General features: G+C 37.2%; 1 protein-coding gene across 2 annotated transcripts in view; it reads right to left on the minus strand.

The window, feature by feature from the left end:
* Positions 1-27,904, minus strand: part of LOC129236893 (furin-like protease 2) — a 174,391-nt gene that overhangs the window by 103,207 nt on the left and 43,280 nt on the right. For both annotated transcript variants that reach the window (XM_054871182.1, XM_054871181.1), the window contains exons 4-6: positions 21,236-21,370; positions 4,644-4,803; positions 2,733-3,036 (exon numbers count right to left, since the gene is read on the minus strand). In XM_054871182.1, the coding sequence (XP_054727157.1) occupies positions 2,733-3,036; positions 4,644-4,803; positions 21,236-21,370 (599 nt within the window). The remainder of the gene's footprint in view (positions 1-2,732; positions 3,037-4,643; positions 4,804-21,235; positions 21,371-27,904) is intronic.

The following is a 27,904-nucleotide window of genomic DNA, read 5'->3' on the forward strand; positions in this document are numbered from 1 at the left end:
TCATTTATCTCGAAACGACTTTTTTCGACCTGGTGTTGTCAAAAAAGAAAAAAAAACTATTCAACCACCAACAATTTTAATGTGCCATTCAGAACATCAATGACTATCGCCTGTACAAGAATTATTTTATTATTTCAATTATTTCGTATTTTTTTTTATTAAAAAACTTAAAAAAACCCGATTTTTAGAGTGTTAAATTCAAAACCGAGTCATTTTTTAATTTTTTTTTATTCTTTTTCAGATAAATAGAAGAGCCAAAACAGACAACACCGTGCAGGTTCAATTTTTCGGGAGGGTCAACTTCAGCGCTATTTTTAAAATTATTAAAATTAAAAAAAAAAATTGATTCAGTTTTGTATGTAAAAGAAGTTAAATAAAAAGCCTAAAAAATTAAATATCGTGTTTCATTTTTTATTGTAAAAAAAATTCCTGCAAATATCCTAAATTTTCGAGCTCTAGACCACCGTCACCCCTTAATCTGATTACACTGCGTAACAAAAACGAACTTTTTTTCTGTCCTATGAACCAAATATACTTTATCGGAAAGGGGAGAAAAATAAAAATACACGTGTATCGGCGATTTTGATGTACACGTCAGAATATTTTTTTTATGTATAAAATATAGAGCTCGTAGTCCACCTGTGTGAAAAACTTTAGATCAATTTTTAACCCTTTTTCCGTGATCCTATCGCGCTGAATTTCTGCAGGCAGACTCGTGGAAATGTTTTATTATGTAAAATTAAAAAAAAAAAATTTTTTATCAATTCTCAGATTTTCTTGATGTTTTTTTTTAATATTTTCTAAATTTTCGGCATAACTTGAAGAGACTCCAAATTTTTAAACAACTTATTAACCTTTAATTTATTGTTTCATACAACACACTCTGTGCCGTTTGTGTGTTTGTTACAGTTCCGGAAGTTCCGATCATCTGACAGTTGCGCTACTAGGAGACGTACATATACTTTGAAATTGTTTTAAGTTCTGTTGCGCGAAAACGTCTTTGTGTATAGCTTACGAAAAATGCAGTGCCCGACTCGAAATAACTTTTGTTACGTTTGTGGCTTATTCGCACCAAGTAAAAATTTTAAAAATATTACGAAAACAGTGGTTAATTCGTTTCAGAAAATATTCAAGACTGCTTATGTTCCTTACTTGTGGTATACTCCGGAAGTCGTGTGCGACTATTGCTATAGAAATTTATGCAAGTTTACTGATGGAAGGTCAACAATAAAGTACTCTGTACCAACAACGGAGCACTGCAGTGAACTGTGCTACTTTTGCGTAACTTTTACTCAAACTGAAGTGTACCAATACTTTCGCCGCAACAAAATTCGCTACGCTAATGTAGAATCGGTTGTTCTAGCGGTTCTGTACTCACCAGTAGAACGTATAGCGGCTTCAATGGAGATTTTTGATGATGTTCCCGAATTAAGGGATGGAGAACCAACAGTAGCACCAACAAAGCTATCAACATTTCTTGCATCGAATGCGAGATGCGGGGAACCAGAAGTATCGGAAGCAGTGGAATATAGTGGCGGCTGATTTTTAATGTAACAATTTTTAATTTTAATATAATAAAATTAATAAAATACAAGAATTGCTCTTTTAAAGTTATAAAATACAAAAAAAAAATTGTGACGTGCACATGAAAATCGCCGATACACGTGTATTTTTATTTTTTATCCCCTTTCCGAAAAAGTATATTTGGTTCATAGGACAGAATGTGTGTAACGCGGTGTTATAACTGGTAACATAAAATTTTTTGTTAGGCTTCCCATTAAATGCGATTTTTATTTTTAACAGAAGTTGAGAGTAAACTACAGTTGAGGTTTGGTTTAAAGCCAGTGAAAACGTCGAAAATATATAACGGAATTTGCGCTCGATTTCATTTAGAAAATTTTTATATATTTTCATTTAATTTTTGCATTCAGGTTTTTAAATTTCTAACAGCGGGCAAGCAAACAGCACGTCCACATCACTGTTAAATATAGGTATATTCCCCTCTCATCTGTATCAGTTATACGTGGGGCACAAAATGCAGGATTATAATAACATCTAATATGGCAGTCTTAGAAGTGTTCGAGGTAAAAGTATTCTGCGGACGTTTTAAGGACCTTTTCACAAGGGCTTCAGCAAATACTCCGAAAGAAAACAGGTTGATAAGCACCAAGAGCTTCACAGCAATGGGCAAAAAGTGCAGTGAATTAAAATGCAGCGGCTTCGCTGTACGAGAAAAAAGACTGATGCGCATTATTGAGCCCCGCCAAAATTGCATAGGCGGTTAGCACACCATTCAAGAAGCTTAAATGTAATAAAAAAATGTTTATAATATTTGAATAATCACACATTTCTAAAGTGAATTGCCTCTAAATGATATATTATTAAAAATATAAAAAGGAATACAAATACAAATTTCCTTTCATTTGCAGCATTAAAACTCAGCGCATTCATATTTTTCTACACACGCAAAATATATAATCGCATTTGCGCGCGGATTTTCCGAATAAATAAATTTCGCTGTGATTTTCGGCATACATTTCACTCGCCTATGTATGTACATATATGTTTACATATAAATATCTCCATTTGCATATGTATGTGTGATTTGCATGTTTGCATTTGTTCCCACCTCACTCGCTTCTCACTCACTCACACACATCAGCTACTGATGTATGTATGTATATATGAAGTAGGTGCATGCATATGTGTGTATGTGACTATAAATTTCTTACCCGCCTTGTGTTGCACTCGAAATGGATAATGTGAAAATTGAATTCGTGTAGCCATCACAATTGCATGAGTCCGTGTAGCGTCCACCATTGCCCGATGCCCATACAAATATTGAGCCTTTGCCCTGTCGTCCGCTTGTCACGCCATAGATAAAAGCGCGCCGCGCCAATGGTCCCGGACCATCTACGGTCGAGCCATCGTCCTCTGGACCCCAAGAGGCACTGTAGATGTCAATGTGCGATGGATTTAAACTCAATGCCTGTGCCTCTACAACATCATTCACTTTGCCGTCCAACATGCGGACGCCTGCAAAGAGAAAATGCAAGAAAGGGAATAAAATAAAAAATATCTGAGGTAAGTCAGGTTGATTTGTATAAAGTTTATAAAGGAGTATAAGCGGAAATTGAGATGAAGACGGGGATGAGCTAAGCTTACGAACAATGAGCAATGTAAGCGGAAAAATAAAAAATATTCGGCCAGTGGCCAGAATGTGAAAGCGAATAGTTGTTACACAGAGTGCAGCATTAAATTGATATGAATTGCTTAGGATATAATTAAAGAAATTCTCGCTTGTGATATAAGCCGCTTTTAAATGTATTTCGCTCACTGCTGTCACGTTTTGCTGCTGTTGAAAGAAAGGGTTCACTGCGTTGTCGCAAAGACCAACTGTGGTGCTTAGAAAAGTTCACCAGTCTTATCGCTACATGGCTTCAAACCATCCGACTCCTTTGAAGCAGTTCAGTTAGCCCTTCCAGGGGGATTTCCAGATATTCCGGATCTGCTTTGATAAGGACTATAAGTAGCGCTTTGAATAAAAATATATCTGTCTCTCCTTCATTGTGAGAGGAACTAAGGAAGCATTCCCTTACGCAGACGACGGGGTAAGTGGGTAAGTAGGCGATATATCCAACATCTTTCAGCTCTACAAATGTGGCACCGGCGTACCATTTTTGGGCAAGCTCGGTTAACTTCTCGTTACCTGGTTTGCTAATCTTGTTTGTGCGTTCGAAATTAGTTGCGGAATGCCTGACATCTCTCTTGAATGCATTCGAATACTTCGATATTAGGCTCATTTGATTGAAACTGCTGGGCTGATAAGCTGGCTAGACAGGGGACCCTGCATACGGTTTCATTGCGAAATGAAAGAATTGGGGTTCCCTTGAAAACCTGTGATCTACTTCTGGAAAAATGAATCTCGCGTGAACTCAGCGAGGGCTACCATAGTGCGCAAGCCTACAAAGTCGCAAGATCCAACCAGGTGTAGATCGGGGACGCCCGAGGGAACTTCTAAGATTAACAAAGCGACATCTCTCTAATTTGGTGGGTATCCTTACCGGGCATTGTCCGTGAGGCTTTCATGCGGTGAAACTTGAGATTACTTCAAGTTTTTCTGCAGAAGGTATCTGAAGGACGAGATGGAATCATCTCAGCATCTTTTTCTCTGAGGTCTCACTTTTTTGTTTCACCTGCGCATATTGCAGATTTGAATATCGCACACCTGGCGAATTTTATCAGTAGCTTAAAGCGGTTAGCGCAAATGTAATAAACCAGAATTGCTCGTTATTCTCTGATCCAATGCCCTTTCTTTCTTTTTTCACCTGTTTGGTTGTTTTTCCTCTGCGTTTCCCCCCTGTAAGGTATCAGAATGAGCGAATTTGTCCAAGCAGGCCCCTTGCGTGGGCAGCCATCTATTCTTTCCTATCCTACCCGGTTTTTTACAGTATCTCGGTACCCATACCAGGCGCAAAGCGAGCTGCTCTGCCACTTATTTAAGGAAGCGCATTATGTCCTTGTGTACTTAAATATTCAATTTTTGCAGTAAAGCTTTTCTTACGGGGTTAGCAGAATTAAGAATGCTTCTGCTTTGCAGGTTTTGTTTTTACAAAATAGCAGCAAATATTGCATTTACTTACCACCAATACTCGCATTGTAAGCTACGCCAACTCCGCAGTAGTTATTGAATGCGACCGCAGCCACTTCACCTGCACACCGGGTGCCGTGTTTGTTATCACCATTATCTTGTGGCGTTGGATCCGAATCGTTGCCGTTAATGTCGAAAGAGGCGTCGGGGTCCTGTAAGAAATTAAGGAAAGTTTATAAATTTTTTTCTGACTTTTTAGTAGATTTATTTCTATTATATAAATTAAAATTAGTAACGCAATAGCGGTAATTGGCCTAGATTTTTTTAAATAACTTGAAAATGTGGTCGAAATATTTCTCATTTGGGCTACTATGCAATTCGAAAGGCTTGAGCTTTTGGAAAATAGGTGGTCTGTAGTAGTGTAGTAGAAGGGTGCACACCCAAAAGATAGATGGATGAACTATATGGGGCCTCGGAATATTGGAGCTGCCACTAGACGAGATACTTAAAAATGGTGTGCTTCTCTGCGCTTCATGAGTAAAATAGTGACATTTTTTGTTTTTTAATCCAGCAGATAAACATTCTTCAGCATTACTGAGATCAGAACAATACACCACGTGAATGCGGCTGTTCGATTGAAAAGACCTGATCGACATGGTCAAATCACTGAGATCAGAACGTGGTGATCAGAATGCGGCTATTCGACTGAAACAACCTAATCGGCATGGTCAAACCATACTCCTTCACGACAACTCTAGGTCCTAGTTGCACAAGTTGTTAAAGCCGCACTCCAAGAGCTCCTTCAGCATTCTCCGGACCTTGCACCGACCGATGACCATCTTTTCCGCTCCCCGTCAAATCATATGAAGGACGTTACCTTCGATTTTTTTAATTTTATCTAGCCTGACGTTTTTCAGTCAGTTTTTCTTTTGCAAAAGAAGAGATTCTTATGCATTTTTGCTTAGAATGGGCATAGGTTTCGCAGTTGCTAGTTGGATGTAGGTGTTAAAGTGTTCAACAGCTGCGATTTATTTCTCATCAGATTTCGGTGAGTTTCTCAGATTAAGAGTGGCAGATGTTAATATTTGAAAGAGACTCCAATCAGCTTTCTTGTTTTGAAGGCAACGAATTTATGAATCAGATAAATACTGGGCATGAAACTTGGATTCATCTCCATTAAACTAGATTGAGGCAAGAGTTTACGGAGGGAAATAAAAAAAGGTAAGCACCTGCTATGAAAGTTAAGGTCTCACAATCGGTTTGAAAAATAATGACTTTAAGTTGTATTGAGAGGGTATTTTCTTCATTCGCCTTCTTAGTGCCTGGTGTTTTTTTAACAGCTGGAAGACTTTCTAATGAGTAAGTGCGTTGGAAGTTTCATCCTCAGCTGACTTCCAGTGAAAGTTTGGTGACATTCGGTTTAGTGGAAGCGAAATTATTGCGACTAAAGTGTCAGTATGTTTGTGTCACCGGTACAAAAATGAGTTTCGAACAAAGGGCTAATATCAAATTTTGTTTTAAAAATGGGAAACGTTTACCGAAACATTTGAATTGATGAAAAAAGCTTATGGCGTTGATCATTTATCTCGGGCCAGAGTTCGTGCGTGGTTTACACGTTTCAGAGATGGTTGTGAGGACATAAATGACAATGAACATACGGGTCGCCCCAAATCAGTAACTCCGAAAACTCCACTGAAATTTATCGTAAATTGATTAAAAATGCACGGAAATTATCCTTTAAATTCATGGAATCGGAGTTGAATATCTACAAAACATCAGTTTATCGTATTTTAAGTGATCACTTGGGCTTACGAAAGGTCTGTGTACATTTCATTACGCACAAGTTAACTGAAGGCCAAAAATTGCTCAGAATTCAACATTCGAAAGACCTCATTAAAGAGGCGAGAAAAGACGAGAACTTCCTTAAAAACATTGAAGTTGATGATGAAACGTGGTGTTTCCAAAATAAACCTGAAACTAAACGTCAAAGTGCCAAATGGAAGGCCCCAGACGAGCCACCACCCAAAAACTGGGGTTTGGAGAAATGTTTTTATGATTCCAAAGGAATCGTCCAAAAAGAATTCGTGCCAAAAGGCTTGTACTGACATCCTAAAAGACATTCTGGTCAGTGATCCTGCAAAACTCTTTCGAAAAGCTTTTAGGTCGTCCAAAACAGTGTATCGAGGCCAGAGGGGACTATTTTGAATAAATAAACTAGAAGTTATCAGAACAAAGTTCCTGTCGTTTCTATTTTAGCTCAGTCTGGTTTATTATGAACTTGACCTTGCGTGTCTGCCCCGCCTAGGAGTTACGTGGCGCATTCGATCGGTTCAATTTTTGACAACTTTTTCCACTAAATATGAGTTATAAGTCTTAATGAGTCCTGAAAATAAAAGAAATACAACCAAATCAAGCTGAACAAGATAAAAAGAACAGCGTGTATCTTAACTACAGGAGCGCTCAGCACCAGTCCTACTGAAGCGCTCAATGTACCAACTCATCTGCTACCATTACATTTACACATTTAAACAATCGCTACATGTAGCGCGGTGAGACTCAGAGACATAGGAAGCAGGACAACAAGGTCGTACGGTTACAGTAAGATCCTCCTATAGGTCAGACTACACAGTCCCCGCCCTTAACTTCAAGAATGGCTTTACTGTACGTTTTCCACCGAGAGCCGAAAGGAGCAAAGGGAAGGTGATTGGAAGATACGATACCGGAATCTATACCGATGGTTCTAAGATGAACTGTGGTGTGGGCACTGGCTTCCATTCGGAGCCACTCAACCTATCTCAGTCAATTGGTCTTCCTGATTATGTCAGCGTGTTCCAGGCAGAACTTTTAGCAATCAGAGAAGCATGCAAATCACTAAAACTCTATAAGGAAGTTGCTGCAAGAGTAACTATCTTCTCAGACAGTCAAGCAGCTATAAAGGCCTTACACTCCAACTCCATTTCATCCAAACTAGTCTTACAGTAAAGAGAGGAGCTGGCATTGCTTAGTCATTGGCTTGAAATCTCTTCGATATGGGTTCCCCGTAATGAGAGAGCAGATGAGCTAGCAAGAAAAGGTTCGACACTAGAAATGGCAGAGGCAGTGATGTATTCACCCCACTGAACTCATTAAAAGCATCCATTGCTTCACACTATCATGCTTTAGCCGAAAGAAGATGGAAGCAACTAACGACATTTATTACAGCAAAAAACACATGGCCGTTATACAAAATCCTAAGGACGAATCACTTGTTAGGATGTTCTCGACCAAACCTCTCACGCATCACTGCAACCCTTATAGGTCATTGGAAAGTAATGGAGCATGCAGCCGGACTCAATCTCCCTTTCAATCCCATCTGCAGAAGCTGTCAAGTGGAAGGGGCGAAGGAAAGTCTTTTCCACTATTTATGTGAATGTCCGGGGCTAGCTTGAGCACGACTCCGCTCCTTCGGTAAGCCTTTTCTACAGCAAATAAAAGAGATCTCAGACATCGAGATAAAGGACTTGGTGTTATACGTGGACCTGACCAAAAGGATCTGACTTGGAAACACAAAAAAAAAGCAAAAAAAAAGGCGTCATCACACGAGACAGTGGTAGTAAAACGGCGCTGGTCAATATTCAGTGGACATATTCAACCACCTCAACAACAACAAACGTTTGGCTCCAATTCAAGCACGAGCTGCATTTTATAGGCACGTAAGTTGAAATCCTTGCGTAAAATTTTCCACGCACTCGAAGGACAAATGCTAACAAACGAAGCGACATTTCGTCGCCTTCTTCAACATTTCGCTCTATGGGATTCACGCACAGATTTATTTTATTTATTTATTTTATTTAAAGACGTTATTCTGGTGTCAACACAGTTTGCCATTTTCAGCTGTGAAATCGTAGTTATCGATATCGATAGTTCTCATGCAGCTAAAAAAACAGCCGATACAGTTTTTTAAGAGCTACCAATTAGCTTAGAAGAGAAGGCTTTACTTTTGTTGAAGTCGGCATACTTTCAAGTTCAAAGCATTTTTGTTGATAATTTAACTAACTTCTAGGAAATATCTGAAAAATGAATTCGACCTTAATGAAGAAAAATAAGTACTTTTCATTTCACACACTGAGCCGCCGTCGTATTACAAAACTTTGTTTAATCATTCTTGACGCTTCATGCGCCATAACTTGAAATCAAGCTCCTAATAGCCTAAACTGACATTCCACAAGCCACGTGCGGTTGCCCACCCCTATCCTATGACACCCGCCACAAGAATATTAATTTTGGTAAATTAAAAACACAATAATATATCAGGAGTATTTATTTATTCTCCACTTTGTCTTGAGTCTACAGCCAGACGCATGAGTGACTATAAAAACAAAGCAGTCGCAAAACAAATAAATATTGACACACAACTCCATTCAACGTATGTTGAACTATGGGCGATGTTTTTTCAATGCAATAAAGAAAAAGTATGAGGGGGGCATAGCTCAGGCGAGGGTGATGGAAACCACTCTGCACCTGATTATTTCAGCTCGGCTGGAACATGTTTTTGTTTGTTTTTAGCATTGGCGCTAAAATTTATTTGCGAAATCATTTGGGAAATCAACGAAATGAGTTTCCTTTCCACTTTCAATGAAGCGAGATACATTTTTTTGTTGTTTTCAATTGCGATGTGTGCGCATTTATTTATTGTTACCTTTCTATTTGTGTAGTATCCTATTTCATAATATTTTCTATGTATTTTTTTTTTTGAATTTTTTTTTGCTACATATTTCCGTTGTCATTTCCACCTTTTCAGCGTGGATGGGCATAACGATGCTGTTTTTTGGCGGCGGCGATATAAGTTAGGCAAGCGCTTGGAGGTGAGAAAATATGAATATGTATATGTCGGTGTGTGTGTGTGTTTGTGTTTTGTTATACTATAACGTTTATTGCCGCTGGCGGTTTGGCAATAATTTTGAAAACAATCAACTCTTGAATAGTAGGTCATTTATATTATCGCTGCAAGGAGAGGTGTGCCGGATGTTGGCGGAAAATAGCGAAGCACAACAGCAACTACAATTTAGTGCTGGGACTTCGTTAGTATAATGGCAAAATGGCGCAAAGGTGCACAGCTGTTACCGTTTTCAATTCCGTACTTAATCATATTTCTTTTTTGCTACTTTGCTACTTCAAATTATTACTTTTTATTGCAGTTGCATCCACTTTCGTAGTATTTATAATAGTAGTACTTTGTTGCTCGTGAAAGACGAAGCAACTTTGCGTATCGGGTTTTAACTTTGCCAGCTTGTGGAAGACTATTTTTTCTATTTTTCAGAAAAATTGTATTCCAGCATTAAAATGTGCGTCATCTTAGTCTGGCCATAGTCTGGAATTATTGAATAACTTTGGCAATTCGTAACTGATCGGCGTGATTAATGAGATGGGCGAAGAAGATAGGGCACGAACAGGCGCAGGTGTAAGCACGTGAACCTGGTACTAAAGTTTCTATCACGATAGACTTAGGGCTAACTCTGGCCTACGCTGTTATTATCTCCTTATTAGACAACCAAGCCACTATTAGTGCTCTGCCAAATCGGATTTTGATATGCGTGGTAGTAAGGGAATATTTCATATTTTTGCCGTCTGTACAAAATACGGAATTGCATGGTATTAGGCCGCCGATAAACAGACAGCCACTATTCTTTTTGGGGCCGATAACATTTTGTGATCTCAATTCGTTCACTCGTACATCTACTCATAAAGGCCTAAAGAAAAGAAGTGGTATAAGAGATCTGTTACAAAAGTTCATATTTCACCATTGCACAGTGTGACTTTTTTCACTTTTAGGATGCCAAAATTAATAACAGCCAAACCAATGGAGCAATTCATTTCAAATTTCGCAGTGTGGTTGCAGATACCTAAATCTGATTTGAGAATAAAAATGGGCGTGATACGCCCACTTTTTCCCCTTGCCCACATATAAGGTAAAATTTCACATAATCATATTTTCTACTTTAAAAGCATTTTCCAGTGCCAATTTAAATACAAATTGTTTAGATTTCTTAACTTTAGCGCTTGCAACTCAATTTCGGCATACGTTTCGGTTACTGTGATTTTTTCTGGGTAACATGGGATTTGGGTAATTTGGGATTTATTTCTGCTGTATGCTGTCTATGCATATTATAGTCATGTGTTGAATCATTTGCATCTATTATCAGCGCAAGTGCTTGGTCTGGCGATAAACTTTTGTTGCGCTCTTTCGAAAGTCGATATTTTTTCAACACAGTACCTCTTGACGGTGAAGACAAACACAGCTCTTTAAATAATATTGCGGAATTTCTCTTACCGTTTGATCTAAGTCCCATTTCTGCCGCCATTAACACTTGTTCGCTATTTGATACTGCTAAAAGACTATTTGCTTTTCTTTTCTTTGTGCGAAGAGAAGAATCGGAAAACGCCACATGTGGTCTACCTATATTGGATCTAATGGAGGATGAAGTTGATGGCCCAACATCAAGACGGTATTTTCCAAAGTCTTCACTCTTGGAAAACCAACTATAATTACGGGCTAGAACACGGGCCTAAGCTCGGCAAGATCCCTCCCACTTTGAAGAAAATTGGAAAAACAGTTTTTTTTATACGCTCTCTTAGCTTTTTAGTATCCACGTCTCTTCCGATCACCGCAAAAATTTTCTCTAACACCGCATCACGACGCGTTTCTTTTGAGCTCGTCAGCGAAATTTCAAAAAGTTCTTTCCGAGGAATCGCCATGAAAACTTCTTTTAAAGCTGTGGTAGCAAATTGTAGCAAAATTTTATTCCAGTATCTGAAACACAGAATCCTAAAGGTCGTTTCGCTGTTAAAGAATGAACGGAACTCGATGGACCAATATAAGTTTTTCTCAGTAAAATATCAAAAATAATATTAAGCTTTGGCTGTTTTAGTGATATTTTACTGAGCGGATTTGTATCGATAGTAAAAACTTTATAATCCTCTTACTTACCCCTGAAGTACAAAATTGTTGAAATTTAATCAGCAAATACTCAATTTTATGAAATTGATACTTATTCGTATTATATATTTTGACAAACTTCACAGCGATGTTCGGATAATAAATAAAAATTATTCAATTGACGCACCGGCTTGTGTTTGTAAACGGTTATCTTTCTTAAAACTATTGTTTTGATAAATTTTGAGTACACTGTCGTAAAATTTGGTAATTTTTACACAACATACCGAAAGAAAATCATTTTCGCAGAACTTTTTTTTTTTAATTTTGGCATCCTAAAACGATAAAAAGTCACAGTGTGCATTGGTATTGTGCTGCGTCATGAGTCTGGTGACTTTCTCAGAGGTAGGTTCTATCATCCTGTGAGATTAAGTCCTCACTGGATCTTGAGTGCATCAAGAAACTGAATCTATTAGGAACGCACAATCGCATACGGGTAATTTGGATCCCAGGACACAGGGATATAATTGCGAACGAAGTAGCGAACGCATTGGCGAAAGACGATTAAACGATTCGAGCCCTTCCTTGCTATGCGACAACACATCATCAAGGAGAAGTTTAGAAGTGAAAAGCTAACACTAAGGAAGGTTTGCTGATACCAAATTACGGCGCTACGCCAGGCAAAATCCTTACTGGAAGGGTACAACCGAAAGAGGTTTAAAATACACCTAAGCCTCCCCAATGCTAAACTGAAAACTCTCACAGGCCCTTACAGACTGCGCAGTCATCTCCACATGATTGGGATATGGTCCACTAATTCTTGCCGTTTCTGGGACCAGTCCCATGAGACTCCAACACACCTTCTCCTTGAATGAAGAAATATGCTCCTATGTAAGAAATATGAAGTGTTCCTACGACTAAGTGTTGGATGTTATATTTTTTCGCAATCGAATTGGCATCCTGAGCGGTTTGAGCGGTTTTTCTTAGTCTGGTGAACGGCTAAAACTCGCAAGAGGTACTTAAACCAAGGTGTTCGGACAAAAATTTGGTTACTTAGGGAGTTCCTGAAGCTCCGCAGTTTACGCTATTACCCGGTAGAGGTTGTTAAAATTACCGAATACGAAAATATGAAAGAATGGCGGGACTTACGAGGCAGATCTTGTACCGAAAGCAAGTTAATTACTGAAGTACATTGGAAAGATGCTCCTGAAGCCTTGCATTTGACACTCTTACCCGAAAGGGGGAGCTAAAATTATTAAGTATGAAAATATGAAAGATGGATGGAGACTTTCGGGACAGACTTCGTACTTAGATGAAACTGAGTACTGGTAATGCAATGGCAGGGAGTTCTTAAAGCTTTGCAGTTGACAGTTTTACTCGAATGAAGTTATTAGAGTTATCAAGGGAAAGATTTTGAAAGACATAGTACTCACAGTGACCTAAACACTGACTTACATTAGGAGGGAGTTCTTGAAGCTCTGCAGTTGACATTCTTACCCGGCAGAGGGTGTACTAGGATTATCAGCTGTGAGAATATACAAAAAGGATCTATTGGGACTATCAAGAAAGACTTGGTGCTTGGAAGAAATCACATTGGCAGGGACTTTCTAAAGCACTGCAGTTGACACTCTCGTCTAGCAGAAGATGGCGGAATTATTAGACGCGAATAGAAGAAGGAACTTCCAGGACAGACATCTGTTCCAAGGGAGGTGAGTACTAGGATACACTGGGAGGGAATTCTTCCAGCTTTGCAGTTCACACTCTTACCCGGCAGGTGGCGCACTAAAATTATCAGCTGTGAAAATTTGAAAGAAAGGTGGGAACTTTCGGCACGGAATATATGCCAGAGAGAGCCTAATAGTGGGGTGCATAGGCGGATAGTTCGAGATGCTTTGGAGTTAACACTCTAACCTGGAAAAGGATCTAAAATTATCAATTGCGAAGATATGAAAGAAGGGTGGGAACTATTGGCAAAGACATGGTTCTTCAAATGGGCTAAGTATAGGGGAGCGTTAATAAGAATAATAAAATAAAACTTCTTGGATAGCTCTTCAGTTGACTTACTAAACTGCTGGTGTAGAGACAACGTAAATTTGCGCATAGGTTATAGTTTGTCTACACAGACTGAAAGCTGACTATGTCTCTGAGGGACTTTGCCATGTCTCAACATATTTGATTTGAATATCTCTGGCTACATGGTTTGATTGAAAAGTAATGAGCCTTGTTTTTTTTAAGCAGTTTTATTATTTTGGCTTATACAACTAATATTCTTCAAAATAGGACCCTTCAGCGTCAATACACCGCTGATAGCGGCAGGAAACATTTTTAAACTCATCCGCCGGAATCGCGTTCAAGTCGGCTGTCACAGTTTTTTAGACCGCCTCGATGGAGTCGAAACGCCTTCCTTTCAGCTTTCTTTTCAGGCGTGGGAACAAGAAGTCCAGAGGGGACAGATCTGGGCTGTAGGGATGGTAGGGAAGCCCCGCAACCCCCATCTGGGCCAATGCAGAGGTGCAGAGGAAGGCGGTGTGCGCCGGCGCATTGTCGTGATGAAGGGTCCAATTGTTGACGAGGTCGGGCCGAACCCGGGCCACGCGGTTTTTCAGTGCTCCACTTCTTTGTAAAATGCCGCGTTTACAGTGCTTCCTGGAAGTACAAACTCCTTGTGGACGATGCCTCGAGAGTCGAAAAAGATGATCAGGATGGTTTTGACCTTGGATTTTCGCCACTGCAAAATCCTAACACACTTTTAAAACAGCTTTAACGCGCGGAGCGATGTTGACTGGACCGCTGTTGCCAGCGAACTGGGACCAGTTTCTAGTGGAAGGGGAAGGTCCAACAATCATTTTTCTCCACCAGCCGATTCGGCTGATCGCTTGGCAGACGGACGCTCCGCGCGGGAAGGCTCATTACTTTTCAATCAAACCCTGTAGATTTGGATTAATATGATTTAAGAAATATATGCCTCGCTGATGCTGCGAATGATAGAAATTCAGCTACGAAGGTCAACTTAGTTTTCATGTGCGTCGCTGAAGTTAGTTGGGTATGCGGGATTTGGGAAGTGATTTTGGAATTATATTTTGAACGTTTTTGCAATACCCCAGCATCTTCTATTATCGTATTTTATAGTTGTCAGAATACTATGAAACACAATTTTCTTTTCCAAATATACAAATAACAGTCCTACGATAATGAGGCGCACATTCACTTTTTATTATTTACATATTTATTTTTATATTCGTGCTGTTTTTTTTTTTTTTTGTCGAAATAAATGAAAACATGAAAATATTTATTGTAGCATAAAAAATCATTCGGCCATTTGAGGGGTTATTCCAATACTTCAATTCCGATTGAATTATCTTTCAATCGCTTTCTGCCTTTTTTTGTGCGCGCTTTGCTATTGCGTATTTTCCTGTTTTTGTGACGCCATCATCCGATTTGTAGATAAATGTTATTACTTATACGCTATTACTCATAATCGAGTACTAAACAAACGACCAGAGCAAACTGGCAAATAAACGGCTCAAGTAATCCAATATTACCGAAAATATTTTCGCTAAGTTGACCGTCCAATCAATGCAATGGCGGTGGCAAAGAGTGGCAGAGAACGCGCGCGAGCCGCTGTACGAATAGTACAAAATCATCAAATGAGCTGCCCAACCGCCTGGAAAACGCGTGATTTGTTTGTAAAAATTTACATTTTTAAATTGAAAGTAAAGTAGAAAAAAAATCAGCACATACACACACACACAAGCGCACACAAAGACAAAGTTACACAGCACAAAAAGCAGAGGGTAGTGTGGCACAGATAATATTGATAAGGAGACGCTAAGAAGGCAGAAAAGCAGCATGAAAATAAACTTTAATGCAAGGCAGATGATCCGAGAATCAGCCATTTCTACCATATGTATATATATGTGTACGTGTGTGTGTGAGTGTGTGTATATGGGCACTTACAGCCATTTGCCTTAACGCCCAGTAATAGGCATTTGTATGCGTTGTTGGCCGTGTTGCTGTGTGGCAGGCCGTCTGGCTACTTTCTTGCTGATCCTTTGGACATCTTGCGCACAAATAATATTCTTAAACTGCTTAGATGTAACGAAGGAGAGCCGAAAAGCGAGCAAAGTAAACAATTTCAGGCATGAAAGTAACACTAGCCCGGCCGCAATTCAGCCACACTGCAAATGACATTTGAGAATATTGCTAGCTCGGCAACGATGATGACTGCGGTTAACGGTGTTCAATTTAAAATAGGATAGCAAAACCTGGCAAGGAGGCGTTTGAGTAAGGACATCCCCACACAACCATACACGCAAATACACACACACACACAGATAGTAACTCTCGCAGTGCTTTGCCGGTGTTATTGATACACAAAAAAGATTGCTATTGCAGATAATGACGATGATTTGACTGTTTATTTTTTTATTATATTTTTCATTTTTGCTCATTTTGAAATCTTCTTTTTTTTGCAGTGTCAAAAAAATGTTTTGCGGCAAGGTAGCTTAGCCCGGGCATATTTTTATGTGTGGCACAGGATAAGCTGGTGAGGTGTTGCTGAGTTGCAGATTAGAAAATTTCAAGTACATATAATATAAAATATGTACTTATGTAAGGAGATATTTAGATAATTTTTTTTTTTGAAAATTTGTATTTAAAACTGCGATTAGCCTGTCGTCGAATATTTGTAAATTTTTTATTACTTCCATTATTAAAGTTTTTCTACCAATTCCAAACGTCACTGTGCTGTAATAGAGAATTCGCTAAGACGGCAACTCATGAAGTCATTCACTGGATCACAGCATCCCTTAACTAGAACTCAAAGATTTATGGACAATTTATTTTTTGCTAATTTAATCTTAATAATTTTCTTCATTCTCCTACCAAAACACATATGAATCCATGCAGCAAGCTTTGTGCTAATTAAATAAAAATGCAACGAATTTTCAACATGATTTCAAACTTTCTAATCAGAATCTCTTAAACAATTTCGAGTATGCAGTTTTCTGGCTGATTGAATTTTGGTATAACAAAGTGTAATTCAAAGTGGCTCAAAGATCGCTTTAATTTTTGAATTTTTTTTTTTTAAAAGCGGTCTTGCGCATTTCTGCCATAGAAAGAAGGCTCGATATTTGTTATATGGAAACTTTAATAAAAATTACGTTAATTTATTAAAAAGAAATAAAAATTCTGAATATTTCCATTTTATAAACATTTCAAATTTAAATTTCTAATCTTCTTCTTCTTTCTTTGCATGTTCGTTTTCGAATGAAAGCGAGTGTAAAATGTGATCAGATTAGAGGTACTTTGTTTAGTAGGATTTCTTTGACAAATCATGCATGACTATAGTCCGTAGTATTCAGTATTCTTTGATATTTTATCATGGAAAGACTTACGCCTCAACAACGTTTACAAATCGTTAGTTTGTGGTACGAAAATCAACGCTCTGTTAAAAGTGTTCATCGCGCGCTCAGGCCAACTGATGGTGTTCAGCGATGACACCCCTTTTTGGCTTAATGGCTATGTCGCTAAGCAAATTTGCTTTATTTCAGCTAAAGTGCAATCCAAAAGTATTCAATAACAGCCATTACATCCATTGAAAACAAGCGCTTGGTGCGGCTTATGAGCTGGAGGGATCATCGACCCATATTTCTTCAAAGAGGGAGGGTGTGGTGCCAATGTAACAGTGAATGACGAATGCTATCGCGCCATGATAAGCGACCAATGACTTTTCAATACCGGAAATTCAAGCCCGTGATCTCTACAACATTTGGTTCCAACACTTCTACAAGACGGGGCCGGCGCGACTTACCATACAGTCCGTGAAACAATGGATTCACCGGACTTACCACGTTGTCATTGGGCAATTTATCTCTCGTCTCGAACCAGTGGATTGACCACCGAGATCGTGTGCTAACACACCTTTGGACTTTTGTTTATAGAGGTGTGTAAAGTCTAAATGCTTCGTGAATAAACCAGCTTCGACTAAGGCAATGGAAGTCAACATTACTAAAGTTATTTACGAGATACCGATCGAAGTCCTCCAGCGAGTCGTTCAAAATTGGTGTTTACGGATGGCCGATTTATGACGCAGTTGCGGCCAACATTTGAGAGGGATTATCTTTTAAAAATAAATTTGATCATTTCTCAGAATTATGAGAGGAATCGATTTAGTCACATCTGTTCGTCCATCTGTAGAATAAAAATCGTGCCTACCTTTTATTTGCTAGGCCTGAACTTCCATCCATTCACCTGCTATTATTAGTATATTTTTTAAATATTTAAAATTTATTACTACCATAAGCTACTCCAAATGCTAATTTCAGTTAATAGTAGAGCTCTCCTTGTCCAGGTTAATGCATTGTTTGATATTGTGAAAACTTCTTGCAATTTCACAATATAATTTTATTGCTTTAAAACGGTTATACTACCATTATTTGCATAAATTCGTATTTGCGCCATAACTCAAACTGCCACCACAAAATTATTTAACAACCAAACAAAAAAAAAAACAAACACCAAGACAAACTATGCGAAGGCTCCTCAAAGAGTAGACTTAAAACACTGTTGGAAAAAAATTTTAATTTTGTGCAACGAGAAACAAATGACTTTAGAACAGAGCCAAAAAAAGCAAAAATAAATTATTTTCATAATAGGCCGACTGCCACATTAAAGCGATGCAAGTTTGCCCATTTATATGCAAATTCCGAAATTACAAACGGAAGTCAGCTGAATTCTAACCCACAGGAATGGACAACAATTTTTAAATAATTGCAAATACAATTGTTTAACAAATAAACTGACTAACTAATCGCTTGAGGAGTTGCAAGGGTGGACCAATAAATGGGCTTTTAATGCTAAGAAGGAGTGGCGTTTACGCAACAGGCCCGATGTTGATGTTTTTGTACAAATGGAGAGACATACAGTTTTAAGCCAACTCCAAATGGCAAATGGTTCTTAAGGAGGAGCTTTTCATGGCAACACGACTTCCTACTTAAATATTTAGCAGTGCACCCTACGGTTAAATTAGCCCATATAGGTCAAGTACACAGAGTTTAAAATATGTATATATATAAAAATTGAATAAAACAATTTAAAAAAGTAGGAAAACGAATAGTATCCCAAAAGTGTCTATACAACTAAGTAAAAGCAAGTGAAGCACAAAAGCGGTAAGATTTTTAACGTTGTTTAATTGCAAAAGTTAATCATACGCCCGTGCTGCAGGGAATAAGAATATATGATACATGTATGTACATTGTACAATGTACGTTGTACATTAAGGTAGAGCAATTTTTGTTGGAAGAAAGTGTTTGGCAAATTCGGATTCTACACTGAAATTTTATGAAAATTTTTTTTCTGAAAATTATTTTTTAATAAAAAAATTTGTTTTTTCTATTGTAAAAAATATATTTTTTCTGAAAAAAAAATTTGTAAAAACAACATTTCCCGAAAAAAGAAATATTTTTTCTGAAAATGTTTTTTTTTTTCAGAAAACAATTTTCAGAAAAAAAAACACGTTTTGCTTGCTAATGCTCTGAAAATTATTTTTTAATAGAAATAAAAAAAAAAATTATTTTTTAATAAAAATAAAAACAAAAAAAATTTTTTTTAATAAAAATAAAAACAAAAAAAATTTTTTTTATTAAAAAATAATTTTCAGAAAAAAAAAGTTTTGTTTGAGCCAAAAATTTGGAGAAAAAAATTTTTTTTTTTCGAAAATAATTTTCAGAAAAAATATTTTCTTTTTCAGAAAACTAATTTTTGTTTTTAGAAAACCATTTTGTTTTTTGTTTTTTTAGAAAAAATATTATTTTTTTCAAAAAAAAAAACAAACACTTTTTGCTTGTTACAAATTTTTAAGAAAAACAATTTTTTTGTCATTTTCAAAAAGCATTCCCTCCTCAAATTTTTTTTCCTAAAATTTTTTTTCTGAAAATTATTTTCTGAAAAAAAAGAATATACATAGTTTGCTGAAAATTTTCTGACAATTGTTTTCTGAAAAAAAAATTAATTTTTTTAATAATTTTCGCCATCCTGTCACCCAAAGCCCTTTCTTATTTTTTTTTTGGGTTGGTGTCGAAATTCTGTATGTACAAAATTCTAAAAACAAAATTCTGCTTTTTAAAATTCTGCTTTTTTAAAATTCTGCTTTTTTACAATAAAATTCTGCTTTCTAAAATTCTGCTTTCAAAATTCTGTATTAAAATATAATGTTAACAATGTTAAAGAGGTAATGTAATTATTTAATTTATTATTATTATTATTTTTTATTATTATTCGAGATATTAAATAAAAAATAATAATAATAATAATAATAATAATAATAATAATAATAATTTTTTCTTCAGTTTCGATAGAATCCACAGTATTTTTGCGTAGAACTTCTTTTCGCGTGGGCTGCCTTCGGCCGCGCTTCAAAAAAATAACCCTCATCAGTCCAACGCCGGCTACGCAATCCACCGTATTTTTGCGTAGAACTCCTTTTCGCGTGGGCTGCCTTCGGCCGCGCTTCAAAAAAATAACCCTCATCAGTCCAATTCCGGCTACGCAATCACAGTATTTTTGCGTAGAACTCTTCTAAAAAACGACCCGCTTCGAAGGATTATTAAGAAAAGAAATGAATTAAGTCACACTAAATGTAATTGGCTAAACTTAAATATTGTTATCGCTTAAAAATATACATATGTAATATATATTTATGGAATAAATGTTTATTTTGTTACTTCTTGTGTGACGAAAATCACAAAACTTGAATAAAGCAGAATTTTTCGCATTAAACATGCAGAATTTTGAAAAAGCAGCATTTTAGAAAGCAGAATTTTAAAAAGCAGAATTTTAAAAGAGCAGAATTTTAAAAAGCTGAATTTTTTTGCAATTTACAGAATTTTGTCATCCAGAATTTTGTAATACAGAATAATGACACGCTCCCTTCTTTCTACCCGTCTGACTTCTTTTCTTCTCCTTCCCCTCCTCATCCTTCATGGTATGACAACGTTCTAATTTTGAATATTCGTACAAGTAGGCCCATCGCAAGGGAACCCAGTTATTTTTACTTAAATATATTTTATGCTAAAAAGTGAATAGGGGAAAAATTGGTGTTTTTGGCAAGCGAATGAGCAAAAAGCTAAAGATTTGCTTTGCGCTTTTTCGCATGGATAAAACAGTTATGTTCTTGGATTTTCCGTATACGAAATTTTTGATAATCGCAAAATATGCAAATATTTCTTAAATTTAAATTTATAAATAAAATTTTGTAAATCCTAAATTAATATACACCGGAGAAAAAATATATACTACTGTTTTTTCTTTTTAACTTAAATTATTTTTAGAATATAATATGATCAGCATTTTTACTTGACATTTAGCGCAGAAATCGAATATGCCATACACTTTCTTTGACAATTTTTGGCTCCGTATAAATGAGTCCTCCCTATTTTACAAACATACCTAGAAGCACATGCCGAGCGGCGACTAATCTCTGTTTTTGATTTAGATTTGCAACAACACTTAAGTTGTCTGACTTTTTCAATTATTGTCTTCAATTACAATTACAGCATAAAAGTTTTGAACTTTGCTTTAAACGATACATTTGTACGTAGAGATATCTAAAGGATTTAAGTTCAAGCTCAATCTGTGCCCTCCTGCTTGTGTTCTTTATTTATTGCATATTAGTAAAATTTAGCTCACACATACATACATACATATTTATTTACATAGGCTTGTATACTTACATAGTTTTGCGCAAGGTCAGGATGATTCGTTTGTATGCCATCGTCGAGTATAGAAACAACAACACTTTTGCCGGTGTAGCCCTTTTGCCAGGCCGGGCCGACATTCATATCAAGACCATCTTTGGCGCCGCCATTCTATTGAGGGTGGAGTTGGGATTGTTTTTGATATTGTGAGTATAATTTTATTTTCAATTTCATTTGGTTTGAAGTTTTTGAATATTTATTTCAGTTTATGCCGATGTGGGAATGTGTGCGTGCCATACGTGAATACGTCGAGGTATTATGTAAAAGAGAGAAAGAGAAAACAAGAAATAAATTAGAATAAATATTCACACAAAGTTTTAAATTTCAATAAAATATTTACAGTTCATGTTATGGATATTTCTTAAAATATTTAATTTGTGGCAGAAAATAGAATTTAAATAATAAATATATATAAACAAACTATGTACAACCATACAACCATAGGATGAAATTGGAAATATTTTCTATTTGTTTAGTGTGGCTTTGATCACGAGCAAAAATTACAAAGTTGCTTCAAAAAATATTGATATATACAGTGGCGGGCAGAACTGTATGATATGATGTTTTTTTTCTGAGTTTTATTTCTTTTATCTACTTACATTTATCTACTTTGTTTCCCAAGTAAATTTTTTTAATTCATTTAATTTTATTTTAATTTTGTCTCTTAACAAAATCCAAGACACATTGAAGCAGTTTCAACCGTTAGAGCAAAACCAGCAAGCGCAAAGTTAATTGTTTGTTTACAGTTAATCGCTCAAATACCAAAATCCATAAACAAAAATTGAGTGCCTAGAGTATTTTGAACAAAATTTGTCAGCTTGGAGACCAAATACACAGAAAAGGCAGCAAATAAGCCGCTCTTCTCCTACGTCTTTGGTATCCCCGCAAAACTTATACGGCTATGCAAAATCACATTGAGCGGTACGATAAGCTCCGTCAAGATCGGAAAGGACGTCGACGAGCCGTTCGATATCAAACGAGCTTTCAAACAAGGCGTTTCCTTTCGTGTGATTTCTTCAATCCCTTGCTGGAAAATATTATTCGTGCTGCTGAGTTGAACCGTTTTGATACTATGAAATATGAAAGTGGTGTATGCTGACGATATTAATGTTGCCGGACAGAACAACCGGAAGGAAGGAAGCAGAAAAAGTAGGTATTGCGGTGAACGAGAGTAAGACAAAGTGTCTGCTGTCAACATACGTCTTAGATAGCACGTCACTGTTGGCAACCGCGAATTTGAAGTGGTGAAGGACTTTGTTTATCTAGGTACCAGTGTTAAGAGCCAGAACGATGTCAGCTTAGAGATTAAACGAAGTATAACTCTTGCCAACAGGTGTCACTTTGGGCTCAGAAGGCAATTGAAGAGTAGAACCCGCTCCCCACAGAAGCTTGAACGATGACGACAACTGATGAGAGAGCACTGGAAGCGTTCGAGAAAATAATTCTCCGAAAAATCTGTGGCCCTCTTCGGGTAGGTGAGAATGAGTGCCGTAATCGATACAGTGAACTGTACAAGCTATACTGAGATGTGGTTATAATGCAGTGTCTGCACCAGCTTGGCTATGTCTCGAGGTTGAACGAAAGTGCCACGGCATGGCAGTCCTTCAAGAGAGAACCCACTGTTGGACGACGAGAAATAGGAAGACCTAAGACCAAAGAACGAGTTAAGGAGACCAAGTGAGGCATAACTCGGTATCATCAACTGCCGCCAGCAAGCGGCAAACCGAGCTAGATTGTTCCGTGACTTAGATTCGGCCAAAACCGACATGCGGATGTAATGCCATCTAAGTAAGTAAGAAACTGTTACTATCTGTTCAGGATGACTTGCTAAGCTATATCAATCAAGCTTTTATTAGACTGTGCATGACATTTAGCAAAACTCAAAGAATTGTCATTTCACATTTCAACTTTTTAATCCGAATCTCAAGGAAAACTTTGAGTATGCAGTTCTGTAGCCCATTTTTGATATAAGTAGTTGCAGATTTTTCAACACCTCGCTCATTTGTGCCCACGCTCGGATGGAAGAGAAGGACGATGCGACCGAAGATTCCTTTTCTGAGCACCTGGAAAGCTTCCATGAACACTGCCCCCGCCACGACATGAAAGTCATGCCCTCATGCCCTTTCTAATGTGTGGTGCAGAAGCTTCGACGATGACATCCGATGAGGCGTCACTTAGAGTGTTTGAGGGAAAGAGTGAGCGGAAGATTTTTGGATTTTTACGCGTGGGCGTTGGCGAATATCGCAGACCATGGAGCGATGAGCTATTTGAGCTTACGGTGGCATAGACCTGGCATAGCAAATAAAGATCCAGTGGTTTCGTTGGTAGGGTCATATCATCCGAATGGACACACACGCTCTGGCTCTGAAAGTATTCGATGCGGTACCAGCTGGTGGTAGCAGAGGAAAAGGAAATCATGCTGTGTGTTGGAAAGATCAGGTAGAGAAGGACTTAGCTTCACTTGATGTTTCCAACTGGCGCCGATTAGCATGGGAAAGAAACGACTCGCACTTTGTAAAACTCGGCAAAATCGCGTAAGCGGTTATCGCGCCAATTAAGAAGAAATTTGTGGTGCCGACTCTGTATCAACTAGCAGTCGTTACATCGCCCAGGAGCTAAGGAGTGACCATAAAATAGTTTTAAATTATTTGCGAAAGAATGGAAAAATGGAACTTATATCAAACAAATTTATCGTGCACTCAATTGTGTCCGCCACTGTATACGACGATACCGCATTCCACTAACACAACTCTTTATTTGCAAGGAATACTTGAGTTTTTTAAAGCTTTTGGTGTATGAAAGAAAATATATGTATATAATATTAAAAGTGTTTTCTTTTTTCGAAAGTATTATTTTCGAATTAAGCAGTTATTGCTCTTGACTCTGTATAAGGGTTTATTAAAATACCAATTAAAATATTGTCTAAGAACCAGCACCAATATTTCTTAAAGTAAAATATATTTCATATTCCATTGCATTTATTTACAGACTGTTGAATTTTCATATTTATTTCACTTCTAAAGATTAAATGTAGAATTTACAGTAGCTAACAAATGAATTTTAAATACCTTGATTGACTACGTTAAATTATTAGAAATTTTATTACGCAATACTACCCAAAAATGATTGTAGTATAGGCGCCTGGACACAATAATGTTAATGGGAACACCTACGCTGATCAATTCGCCAAAAAAGGTCATCAAAGTCCAATAACTAGCAGAGACAACTGCAACTTACTTGATATTAAAAATCATATTAAACAGCACACAAACAACACCTCAAATGGAATCTAACCAATGACTTGTATAAAAATATTAACTGCACAAAGGTCCATATAACAGATCTCATACAAGGAACTAAAAAAACACATACATGATTAAACGTTATAAAATTCGAGCGTCTTCGGTTAAGATAGACGAAAATAACTCACGGGCAATTTATGAATAACAAAAACCTAATGCACTCAAAGTTACAATAACTCATCTTCTCCTGAACTGCCCACTGCAAGGCGTCTGTACAGAACAAATATTTACTAACACAAACTCAATTTCCCTCCTCTTAGTCATATCTTCTTGAATGAACATATGAATTTTCACTAAAAAAACACATACACGATTAAACATTATAAAATTCGAACGTCTTCGGTTAGGATAGACGAAAATAACTCACGGGCAATTTACCTATTAATAACAAAAAACCCCATACACTCAAAGTTACATTTATCTACTCATCTTCTCCTGAACTGCCCACTGCAAGGCGTCTGTACAGAACAAATATTTACTAACACAAACTCAATTTCCCTCCTCTTAGTCATATCTTCTTGAATGAATATATGATACCTAATAACTAAATTTCTTCAAATAACCAATCCTTATTGTAGCATCTAAAATAAAACTTATATTTGGATTTCAAAATGGAAATATTTATGAATTTATCAGTTGTTGTTGTTGTTGTTGTTGTTGTTGTAGCAGTATCTTTAGGCCTAGCTATACCTCCTAACACAAACAGTTTGTAAGATTTATGTTATAAGGGAATTTTATCTAAATAAATAAATTGGTCCTTATCTGAATTTAATAATCTAAAATATGTTTCCTTCTATTTCAGAAGGTTTAGCTTCATCTGGTAATACTAAGGACCAATAGGTGATGGTCAACCTAACCTGGTCAACCTAACCTTATCTACTCTAAAACCATATAAATACAAGCCTCAAACTTTATGCAAATCAAATATTTCAAACTTTTTTATCCGAATCTTTAGAAAAATTTGAAGTACACAGTTTTATTACCCTTTAAATTTTGCTTCAACTAAGTGTAAGTTTTAAGTGGCTCAAAAATCAGGTTGATTTTTAACAATTTTTTTTGCTTACATATAATAAATACACGTAATTTTATTACATGGAGAAAATGCGTAACACCGCGAGCGGAGAAAACTATGAGAATTTAAGGCAAGATTTCAACCATTTTAAACTGGATAAATATGACATCACAATTCAATGTGTTGAAACTAATATACATGCCCAGAATTTTTGTGAAAATTTGTTCAACTTTATTTTTATTTCCGCAAAATTTGAAACTTGGATTTATATGGCTTTTACAAGAGGCTCAACTATATTTTCATTAGAAAATTATTCCTAACTTTTCAACAATTCCCAGTGCTACAGTTATTTAACGCAATTTACGTTTATGTGCATCTAAACTCACGTGGAATAACAACTCCTTTATTACAAAGAGACAGGATATCATCTGTATCGAGAAATTAAAATCCGTGGATGGTCCCAAGAATCAGTGATTCTTACAGTCCCAACCCTCTCATCGAGGAAGGTGGCATCTAATAATGCTCAGAGCGATTCGAATGCTGCTAAATAGGAAGTAATAAATTTTTATCGCAAACTACTAATGATTTAAAAAAAAGGAATCGATTCGGCGCACAGTGGGCGGACAGCAGAAAGAAATAGTTTTTCGATAGTTGGAATTTTTGACTTTTTGTGAAAGCGATTTCTAGTGAAATAAATAGACTTATGGAATCTAAAACGATTTTCGGTTTGGTTTTCTACGTGGGGTCTGGTCCAGGTACAAGCCATAAAATAAAGTACAGTGCAGCGTTTTCAGTAGAATCGATGTCTAAAGAAGAGGCAAGAGATCAATACTGAAGATTGAAGATGTTTTATAGAAGTATTGCTGGAGGAAATACAGTTGAATCACAATGTTTAAAGATGTTATTCACATTAGAGCTGAGGCTATCAAGGCTGAGAACAATGGGGTAATCCAGAGTGCATTCCAATAGGCTTGACGGATATTTTCCTTACGGATGGGTCCAAGAATGAAATAGTAATAAGTAAAAAGTATCATTACGCAATCGGCGGAATGCCAATTGTTTTCGAAATGGAAATTTCTGCCATTCTGAAAGTAGCAAAATGGATAATTGAGAACAGAGATGGAGCGGGAAATAGATAGCAGTCTGTATTGACAGTCAGGCTGCTCTGAAGGCCCTGGAGAACGCACAACAAACTCAAAGATTGTTCAGGAATATAGGTTAGATTGAAGCGGTTGTCCTGTGGGTCAGGCTCAGGTTCATAGCCCATTGCGATGCCGCTTGGAGAGCTCGTCCCTATCTCTCCTAAAACCAGTATGTGCTTTTCAGAAGTTTTAGAATATCTCTGATTTCTGCAGAACTGAGCTCTTCGAACTCATTAAAAAATTGTTTACCTAGAATAGTAAACCTACATCTGGATAGAGCAAGACAGTGGCACAGTAGGTGCGAGATTGTCTTTTCCTCCTCCTCATCTAGACAACTGCTACAGAAGTCATGTGTTTGCACACCCATCCTTTGGGCGTGTCTACCTATCAAGCAGTGCCCCGTTATGACTGAAATCAGTGTGTTAAAACTATGCTTATTTTGGCTTAGAAGAAATTCTGTGCGTTTAGCATTGGGAGTCGGCCACAGTGGTCGGGCGATTCTGTAGGTGGTTTCATTACGCCGTCTTTCGTTTGCTTTCCTTACAATTTCTTCAAGAATGAGTAGCTTACATATTTGTAAGGATATCCCTTTGTTATTTTTCTATCTACTCATTGGTCAATTTGGTGTCGAGTCTTGCTGAGTCTACAGTTACCCTCAATGTCGCGATGGCCAGGAATCCATGTTCAGGTGAAATGACTCAGCCATTTCGTTAAGAGATGTGCGACATTTGATGGCTACCTTGGAGGTTGTGAACTGCTTTGTGAGGGAAGAAAATAGAAATAAGCTTAATTCTGTTGCAAGATAAAATAAGATGTCTTGTACTTGCGGAGTTGTAGAATGACGTGGGGTTCAACGAAATGAAATTGCAATTGAATTGGCCACCTGCAGATCAGCGGTTTTCCCACAGATACCAGAGCCGATAATCGGAATCAGTTCTACAGGAATCATGATTTGTATGTACTAGCGATTATATATGCAATTTACATAAAGAGTGATGGTCCGGTCGGTAGAATGTTGCAGAACTGCAAAGGGTTTTGTGACAAGCCCGAAAAGAAGAGTGCCAGGCTTTCTTAAACAATTTTGTAAAACAGACGCTCGGTTGATGATTGGTATTATTATAGGACACAACTCATGGAGTTAGCACATGACCACCACTGAAATCATTGATTAACCGATGTGCCTGTGTTG

This window comes from Anastrepha obliqua, chromosome 2, assembly GCF_027943255.1.
Source record: "Anastrepha obliqua isolate idAnaObli1 chromosome 2, idAnaObli1_1.0, whole genome shotgun sequence".
Classification (NCBI taxonomy): domain Eukaryota; kingdom Metazoa; phylum Arthropoda; class Insecta; order Diptera; family Tephritidae; genus Anastrepha; species Anastrepha obliqua.